The following is a 10,561-nucleotide window of genomic DNA, read 5'->3' as shown; positions in this document are numbered from 1 at the left end:
GATAAATACTACCCAAAAGTATAAATAATATATATTGAAATATAATATAATTTTTATTTTAAATAAATATTAAATATAAAAAATAAATATATATTTCATTTTATTTATTTATTATTATTTTTTATTTTATAAACTAAATATAAATATAATGTAACATAATATATCCAATCATAAATACTACCAAAAGATTTCATGTTCAAGGTATATAAAAATATTATATTTTATTAAAAATAATATTTTAAGACATGATTCACATATCACTTTTCAGTTTTTCTTACATTCCACCAATCAAATATAACCGAATTAAAATACCGCCAAAAGTTTAAAAAAAATTTCCATTGATATTCATAAGAAAATCCTACATGTTCTTCCTTTCATCTAGAAAAATATGAGATAGATTTGAAAGAACTCAGTGATCTTGAGATTAATACCGGTTACACTTATTATAATAAGTGGCTATATCTTAAGCTAAAACTGAAAGCAAAATTAAGATAGTTCACCAAAATTTTCAACTACAAAGACTGTATTATATTTTTAACTAACAAGATGATTGAAATATGTTTCTAAGATCTTAATACAGGTTTGGGTTGGATTTGCTCGAAATCAAAAACCTCAAACATGAGGCGTCTTACGTCTGGTTTCCCATATACAAGGTAGGAGAGGCCATGAATGGCTTGTTGAACAGCAGTCGTGGCTGGGTTCCTTAGTCTTCGATTGTGTTCATACGAGTCCTGAACCTGTTCAGAGTAGATGATAAAGCGGTGGAGATACTTGTCCCTCAAGTACCTCCCGCAGAACTTGTTCATAAGAAGGCGGCGGTGCTTCTCCTGTAGCCACTTCCCAGGAGCATCAAGATGCTTCATGAGCAACCTCTCAGCCATCACAATATCCTATAGATAATAGTAGCAGTAAATGATCAAAAGGAAATATTGTCATCTCTCTTCACTTTAAAAAATGGATTCAACTTTGGAATTGAACAGAGCTGTTTGCCTCATGAAAAACCATTACCTGGATCTTTTGGCCAACGTATTCCAATCGCTCATAGCAGAAGCGAGGATGCTCAAATTTGTGTTTCGAAGGGTGCAAGAAGCAAAGCTGTACGTCAGTGTCAATGAGAAATGCCACAATATTAGGACAGAGAAATCAAAAACAATTCCTAACATGCCATCAATTCTCAATGTAATAGACACATGACTAGACAGGAGAGACGATGAATCTCTCTGAAAAAAAAGTATTTAGCAATTGAACCAAATAGAATCATGCGTGCATGTGCACATGCACCAAAGATAAATAGGAAGAAAGAGAAAACTAGTATTTAGCACTTGAACTAGTAGAAGATATTGAAGCAAATATGGAACCTCTTTGACAGCCAAGGAAAAGAAGAATTAAATTAAAAGCGCCAAGGAAAAAGGGTGGAAACCAAGTGCATACTATATAATACGAGACATGCCAAAAAAAAAAAAGAAAAAAAAAAACCCTTACAAGTTAATCCCCTCTCTATCTGTCTCCAAAATAAAATAATGTTTAGTTGACCAAAAGAACAAGACATTAAAGAAAGAGTTCTTCACTATCATAATCGACTTTTCAGACCCTTTAAAGGTTCTAAGATTTCGTCCCTTTCAAACATTCTGAAGTAATAAAGAGTGATTAATATCCACACTGTTTTGTGACTGGATACAAAAAAAGGCTCCTTGCTAGCTTTGTAAAGACTCCTTAAATAATTGGGGCAGCATCTAAGCCACTCCCAATGATGAGAAAACCCAGGATCAAAGGCTACAAGCCCACTCAAATTGGATTAGAATGTGGCTTGCCAATTCAGCTCCTTCCTTGCACAGGCAGCAGTGATTTACTAAAGACCATCCTCTCCTCATAAGTTGATCAATTGTGAGAATTTTCTTCATGCCACCTTCCAAACAAAGAAATTAACCATAGATGACCCCTTCAAAGAAAACTCCCACATAGTCAAAAACTAGAATTGGGATTCAATAGAGAAAGAGTCATTCTTGGTTAAATTCCACACAAGCTTATCCTCCAAACCATCTGCCACTGATGAAGGAGTCAGCAGCTGTAACAGCAACCCCACTAAATTCTCCTCCCAAGAAGTTTCTTCAATAAATAGAGTTCCATCTTCCACCATCCCAACATTCAAAAACCTAAACTTCTTTACAAGGCTGCTATGTTAAATAGCCTAGGGAAACAATCTTTCATCAGTCTACTTCCACACCAAATATCATGCCAAAACTCGATTCTTCTGATCATTTCCAATTGAGGAGCTTGTCCTTGAGAAAAAATCTTTACCTCCCTTCCTTATGGCTTTCCATAAACTCAACCTATGAACATCTCTACTCTCCCTAGAAGACCAACCCCCTTCCACTTTCCTGTACTTAACCGCAATCATTTTTCTCCAAAAGTTATCTTGCATATATGCAAATCTCCAGAGCCACTTATGTGCCAAGTCCTTGTTGGGTGAATCAAGACTCCTGATACCCAAAGCCACCAAATTCCTTATCTTAACACACAATTCCCCACTTCCATCCCAACAAAAGTCCCTATGGGGTCCCCATCTTATACAAATATTAAGTTCAAAAGTTACAATGGTCCAATTATTCAAGAGTAAGTTGAACCCAACACCCCCCCCTTCCAAAAGAAAAAAGAAAAAAAAAACAAAAACACACAAGTTACAATTGAACCCTTCATGTAAAGTTGTGGACAATGGAAGGAGGTAGAGCATATTTACAAGGTTGACTCTTATTCAAAAGTGTCAAATATTCTTTATGCTGTTTTTTCTTTCTTTATTCATTTTTCCATTTTTGATGTTCCATTTTGTTCCCTTTCATTTTCTCCAAATGCTACTCAGCAATATGTAACATGAGTTCAATGCAAATGCATTAAGAAGTGAATAGGAGCTGCTGCCAAAATGGACAGTTCAGTGGCAGACATCCATAGCCACCAATAATATCCGGCCGAATATGACTGTACACACATGCACACGCACACACATATAAATATATATGTGTGTGTGTGTGTGTGTATTTATGCGCATGTGTCTATATAATATATAAACCGAAGAGTGTGAATTTGGTCCTTCCCCCTTTGTTGCTACTTAAAAACAATTGATGGCATGGTAATTGTTTAAAATCACACATTCAAATGAAATCTGCAACTTTCACATTTTGTTAGAAGTGTGCATACAACCTTTAATATTTATTAAGGGAAAAAAATTTACCTGTAGGCCAAGTCCAAGTTCAATGTTCCTTGCTTTAGTAATATCTGGAATTCTATCAGTTACAGGTAAAGGATAACCCAGTGCATGCATAACTTGGGGTCTGCAGTCGTAATCCCATATGTTTCCACGGAACCGATGCATACCTGGTGGAACACATGCCCTGAAAAGTCTTGGATGTGCAAAAAGAGCATCTTCAGGAGGCTGTAAAAAAATGAAACATCAACTGGTAAATTGATTCCAAGACCAGAATAAATTATCATTTTACAATCACTACCAACAGCAAGTGCTGACCACTTTAAGTCACTTCTACAAAGGAATGCAGATATGAAGGCAATTATTAGCTTGAAAATTACTTATAACTATAAGACCCATGCTTATTAGATCTCAATCAAGAATCTTTTATTCCCAAAGGTGAACCTTGCGGCTTAAGTATTTAAATATCGTGCCTAGGTAACACAATAAGAAAGCACTACTCTGAATTTCTTTGTTTTTCACTCTTAGATTCAAACTTAATGCTGACTGTAAAATGTCTAATTTATAAATTTTCCAAATAGAGAAATAGAAGGGATAAAGCTTGCCTTATAGGCAGCAACATCTTGCCAACTGAGCTTGTTGTTTTCAAATTCCACAGAAACATAATCTACATCTTCAAGCTGTCTCCTCAACTTTGGCTGGCAGTCCTCATGTTCTGGGTCCATTCCAAATACTTCAAAAAGAACACGGTATACTTCTGGCATTCCATAACATAAATATATTGCCCCAAACAAAGCCCAGAACACAGACCTGCCCAATAGAATAAGATTTTAGCACCAAAATATATTTGTTAACATTAAATCACAGAGTGTTACCACCAAAAGACCACATGAAGCTACTGACTATAAATTGGGGTAAGGTAGCTCAGACTGTCTGGTTGGCCAGATATTTCTTTTAAGTTTGGATTTGGTCTGACTCTCACCTGAACTTGGTCAAAGACCCAAACTTGGATTTGGCTATGCTTGGGCTATGCTTAGCACAGCATGAGACAGCCAAGGCCAATATGTAATTATACTGTCTTTTAATTGGACAAAATAAATGTTCTATGCATAACAGCTTATACCCTCAGGGCATTGGGTGAAAGTCCTTGCTTGCATGAATCAGCATGCTTCTTCTATTAGTTACTTTCCAACAATAATATTAAAGAACTATTTTATTTTTATTTTTTATTTTTTAGTAGAAGATATACTAATTATTTGAGCCAGCCCGTAGCTCCTCCGGCAGAATTATTTGAGCTTCAGCAATGGGATGTGAGCTGAAATCAGCCTGAGCCAAGCTTGAGCTAATAAGATGCACAGTTTAAGATGAGCTCAAGCTAACGTTGGCCTGGCTCAGCTGGTAGAAATCTGTAACCTAGTAGAGAGAGGTAAGATCTACTGCTGAATATAGATAAAAGTATCCTACAGAAGGGAGAAATCATTGTCTACGATCTTTACTATTTAAACAGGTTACATGCCTAATGCAGTAAAATGGGGAATGCCTTTATGTTATGACAAACAAACCAGCATAGAGAACCATAGGATCCTAATCCATGTAAGAAAGATGTAAGTCCTAAACTCTACATGATTAAGAAAAGAGAGAAAGGTCATCAAATCATCACTTTTCATTCTCTCCAAAAAAAAAAAAAAATGAGTGTTGTCTGCATGTTGTTGTGCATAATGCATCATGAAATAATTCAGGGAATGGTAGTATGTCAAACCAGAGGTTCTTCACTATGCCAAAGAAACCAAACTTCCTAGCCTATGGAAAAGCTACCTACATCTTAACATACGGTTATAGGGGTGTGCAAAAAATTAATTTAACTGACAAAACCAACCAAATCAAATCAAATCAAATAGGCCTGAATTAATCAAGTTTAATTTTTTTTTTTTTAGCAATTTTGGTTTTCCAAACATAACACTGAATTAGATCAATTCGGTCCACGATTTCCCTTTTAAAAAACCAATAAGATACCAAACTGAACAAAAAATTATGCATACAAACCTATAACATATAATATCTATTAGTTATATTATTAATTTAGTGCACATTTTTCACATTTGATGGGATCCCAAACCAAAGCCATATAGCTTTTTCTCTACGATTGTGCTACTCAGTATGACTAACATAACCTAAAACAATAGTTATTCATGTCATTGATTACAATAATATAATATGAAATTGGCCATAATGATGTGATTTAGAAAAGAAAAGATGAAGACACAATTTATTATAATAGTATCATTTAAACCTTTTCATCCACAATGTCCAATTATAGACTTTTTGGTTTTGTCCCAAATTATTAAAAAAAAAAAAAAAAAGAAGGTTAAACCAAACCAAAGCAAACAAACCAAATTGAAACAAAGTAAACCAACTTAGATTGGTTATTGTTATTAAACCGAACTGAACCCAATCCATTGGTCTCCTCTTTAAATTCAATTATTTCAGTTCTTAATGCATAAAAAAACTCATTAGATTGATTCGGTTTGATTTTATTAATCAAAACCAAACTGACAGAACTGTGCACACCCCTACATATCGTTGCTTCCAATCAACATAAGTGATACCTAACAACCATCCACCATTGCTCTAACTTATTTCTGGCCTTCGCATATATCTTGCCAATCATATCTTCAACCTCTACCTTCTCAAAGTTTCATACATTCTGCATTAGGGCTTTAACCATCATGATACTATTCCATGATAGAATGACTCCACAAAAAATAGTGAGTCATCTTTTTTTTTTTTTCAAAAAAAAAGGGTGCCCAAAGGCCAACCCAAAGCATACAGGGAGTATACAACATGGAGTATACAATAGGCACCTAAAGGAAAGAGCAAAAAAGAAGAGAGGAAACCAAAATCTTACCCGCCCTCGTTTAGAACCTAACCAATCAACAAAATTGATTAAAGATAAAAGACCTTCATCTATAAACAACTTAGTCCAAGAGCAAAAATTACAAACAAAATAATTTTTCATCCTTTGAATCGAAAGTTCTTCATTATCAAAGGCGATCCTGTTTCTTTCCTTCCAAACCGTCCAAATGAGACATAATGGAGCTGTCATCCAAGCCTTTTTATAGATGAATCCATAATCCAAACATTTTATGATTATTTCCCAAGCCATTTTCATGAATTTCACTGAAAGCATTTGAGAAATGTCATGAACTTCCTGGATGATGTTGCAACTCAGAAAAGCTTCAACTTGTGGCTTCAGCACAGGCAGAAAAAATAGAAAAAAAATGCACAAAATCATAATCAGGGCCAACACAGGCCCATCATTTGCCAACCATTTCAGTTGGTCTAACTTCCTTCCACCTCTGCAAGAATGTAAGAGCAAAACCAACCCAGAAAACCACTGCTTTGACCCTGCTAGTTTATGTAACATAACTGTCAAGCTTTACAATTTGAATAAATGTGATCCTTGACTGCAAACAAACAGAGTCCCCTGCCCCATATGAATCCGAACAATAACAATGATGTAGTTTCTTATTTTATTGCATCCTATCAACAGCGTGATTTTGAACCTAAATTTATGGTGGTAAGTAATTGATATAAATACCAAGGCTTTCTGGCCTTCTACATAGATTATTCTCATATATCATCCTTTTGTTCAACTAAAAAGCTATTCGCTATCTACCAATTCTTTCAAACTAGTTGGGAACGCACAATAGAAGCCAAACAATTCTATGCCTTACAAAAAGAAATGAAACACATTTCTCATCAAAGCAAAGAAAGACGTGGAAGCACACATAAGTATCATTTCAAAGCTAAAACCCGGAAAACAAAATGGAACTTACTTCACAGGAGGCTCGCGCTCCTTCCGAATCAACCTGTCCATGTCATCAAACGGAAATACCAAATTCTGCAAGCTAGCTGCTTTGATCCACTGGGGAAGATTCCTCTTTCCAATCAATTCAAACACCCTTTCCCTCATCGGAGCCGGCGACTCCCTCGGATATCTCTGCAAGAAATACTCTGCAAACGCCAGTTCAAGCACATACTGCCCCAAAAACCACAGCCTTGAATGCCCCGACCTCACATGGCGAGCATTCGCCCTGTCACACGACGGATGCTGAAACGCCAAGTACAACAAGGCATCAAATTGCTTAGCCGGATTATCATCCCCATACTGGTCGGACGGCTCCAGTGGGTACCCCAGGGCTTGCTTGGCTTCAAGCAAGTATTCGTCTATCCAAGCTTTATCGGCATTGTTAAGCCGCGATGACGGTAAACAAGAACTCAATAAAGGGAATGATTTGAGGGATAATTGTGGGCTATTGAGAAACCTTCGTGCTAATCTGGCGTCATCTAATGGGGGTTTTAGAATGAACCTCTTAGGGGGAAACTTTTTCTTCGGGGATGTGATTTTCTTACGCTCCGCAAGCTCTTTGAGGAGCCTCTGAGGACTGTTTTGGGGGAGTTCTTTGGGGTCTACAGCAACGGCGAGAATGCGAAATTTTAGCGATGTGGGGTTTGTGCTTTTGGAATTTTTGAGGTCAATTTGAAGTGGGAATGGAGAAAATGAGGATGAGAAAGAAAGGTCAGGTGTTAGGCATGAGTATGGATTTGGTTTTTGGCGGTGTATGAAGGGAGACGAGAGTTCCATGAGAAGACAAAAATATATAAAGTGGGTGGTTTGCGCGAAGAAGGAGAAATAAGCGTAAGGAACTTTGAGTATTAAAAATGGATTTCGAATTCAGTAGCCATATATGGAGGTTTATGGAGAGTTAGGGGTTGCAGGGTGGGTTCTGGCAGGGGTAAGCTACTCAGAGAGGCGGATAAGATAGATATTTCAGGAGAGGAAGGCCCGCTTCAAAAACGGTGCGTTTTGATGCGCACAAACAGGGTGCGTCTGATTTAAACCGGCCCAGGCACATTGGCTCGTTACACGGCCCATAAACATAAAAAAAAACTTACTAACCTTCTTTAACCAGAATCCAACCGATCAACAAAGTCAATTAAGAACCTTGAGCGGCTGAGCCTCTCCAAATCTTATTAATCTTCTTATGTCATCCTAAAATACTCTCCATATGACAAACTACTGTTAAAGAATCCTTAGTAAAATGATGGAGAATGTAATAAATGAATTGTTCTTCGACTTTGTATAGGTAGTGTCTATTAATTGATGTCTATTCTCTTCTTTGAAACTAATTTATAGAAGACACTTGCTTTAAATAGAACCCATAAATTTCAAGTAACACTCATAAGAAAAGGAATTAAACTTCTTGCACCATAAAAAATTTGGTTTTTTGTCACAATGTTTTAATCACGATCACAAAAAACTCACCACATGTGAGTTTTAGTTCCGGTCAATGAGGCCTGATCATAGATGTGTAAAAAGATTAAAAAAAAAAATTCTACTAGAAATTTTTATGGTTTTTGAAAATGGTGACCTAAAAAATCATCCCATATATTTTAGGACACTTATAAAGTCATGTTTATTGTATGAAAACGTAATCAAATATGTATTAACGATTCCAAATAGAAAAACTTCAATCATTTCATTTCAATTTGTCATAATTATGATCATAATTTTTTATAACCAGAATTATGGTTATAATTTCTATAAATTAGTGATAATATGAGAAATGTCTGTTTATTATTGTCACAATTTTATATAAAAATGAGACTAAAAAGATTATATACATTTATTAAAAACTATCAAGAAATATTATATATGTATTCAATAATTTGGAAAAAGTTATTTTTTAAGTGATTAAATTACTAAAATAATTGAATAGAATATCTCTTTCAACAATTTCTTTTGACCATTATAATATTATGGTCATGATATTCAAATTCAAAAAGTGGTTCACCTGTTTCCTTTTATCTTTAAAACATTATTATAATATTTAAGCAAAAACACATTTCACTCATTTTTTTCACCTTCTTGCCTGAAACCCACAATTCATTTTTTCCTTTTGGAAACCCAAAGCACATCTATAGAATCAATCTTTTCTCCATTTCCAATGTATGTTCAACTTTGACGAGATCTTCCGAGTACTAGCTCTAGCTTTTTCTCCTTTTATTCCAAGGTTGTTAAAGGGACTTTTATTGCAATTTGATTATCGGTTAGCATAAACTGGAATACTTGGATTTGTACTTGGATAAGTAATTAGGGAATTGTAGTTGAGTTTATAGGATTTGATTGCACTCATGATGAGAAACTATAACACTTTCCTTGCTGTGGCCCCATAGTGACTATGGGATGATGGGATTGTTTTTCCATAACAACAAAGGAAGTGTTGGGTATTGTTTGAGAGGTTTTATGCTTGGGATTGAGTATGTGAGGAAAAAAGAGAATTTATAGTAGGGGAAGTTGACATGGAGCAATGAAAAATGAGACAATGTGGTCAAAAGGGTCTCATGTTAGGCCTTTTCTAGCATTTAAACCTCAACCGATGAGGGGTTAATGAAGTGTATTTTCTCTATTTTTTGTCATTTCCTATCATTTATAGATCCTAATATTATTTTGGGGTAGTGATTTTATTTATTTTTTTAAAACTAGCATCTTCTTATTGCGATTATTAACCTATTTTGTCAGAATATTATACAACATTGTTTAAAAGTTAAGATAGCTATAAGGTCATGGACATATGAATGTGACATGAGAGAAATTTTGACAACATATAAGGGTTACAACTACGTGGTGTTGCAATGATGTGAACTAACCACATTTAGGTCATGATTGTGACCTTACTGATATTTTGTCAACAAAAAGAAGTATAACCTTACATGATTTTTTTATTTTGGTGAAAATTTGAGAATTTTCTTGACACTATTACTATTTGTTTGGATCGTAATTGTCAAATTTTTATGACTAACCCTTTTATGCCATTGTGAGCTATCATTCTTAAAAAAAAAAAAAAGTGGGGGGGGGGGGGGGGGGGGTGTAAAATAAATAAATAAATAAATAAAGGTAAGAAATCATGAACAATTTAAAGATAAAAATGAAAATTTTTAATTTTTTTTATTCACTAAAAAGAATAATACACCAAATATATGACTAATTAATTTAAATAGCCAATGGGTCATTATTTAATTTCTAAAAATTGGAATGGTTATTTGTTATTTATTTATTTTTGTCATTCACCTTAATATGCTTCCTTTTTATATAGTCTAGAAGGATATGGTTCAAATAATTTTCAATTTTTAATCAAACTATTGCGCACACCTTATTCATAGATGAACCATTTGTGCTTGCATCCCAAGTAAAGCAAGTGTTTCATGTGAAAATTTTGTTATGTTTGGTTCCCGGAAAATACTAAGGAAAGAAAAAAAATGTAAAGGAAAATGATTTTTTTATGTTTGGTTGTCCTATAA

General features: G+C 34.8%; 1 protein-coding gene across 1 annotated transcript; it reads right to left on the bottom strand.

The window, feature by feature from the left end:
- Nucleotides 1-505: 505 nt before the first annotated feature.
- Nucleotides 506-8,100, bottom strand: LOC100254381 (ribonuclease III domain-containing protein RNC1, chloroplastic). The gene is made up of 5 exons (XM_002284186.5): nt 7,036-8,100; nt 3,805-4,009; nt 3,227-3,427; nt 1,009-1,095; nt 506-890 (listed from the first exon to the last, which is right to left on the bottom strand). The coding sequence occupies exons 1-5, from the start codon at nt 7,842-7,844 to the stop codon at nt 564-566; spliced, it is 1,629 nt and encodes a 542-aa protein (XP_002284222.1). The 5' UTR covers nt 7,845-8,100; the 3' UTR covers nt 506-563.
- Nucleotides 8,101-10,561: the final 2,461 nt, after the last annotated feature.

Source organism: Vitis vinifera, chromosome 7, assembly GCF_030704535.1.
Source record: "Vitis vinifera cultivar Pinot Noir 40024 chromosome 7, ASM3070453v1".
Classification (NCBI taxonomy): Eukaryota; Viridiplantae; Streptophyta; class Magnoliopsida; order Vitales; family Vitaceae; genus Vitis; species Vitis vinifera.
The sequence above is the reverse complement of the archived record's forward strand: the minus strand, read 5'-3'. Positions and strand labels throughout refer to the sequence as shown.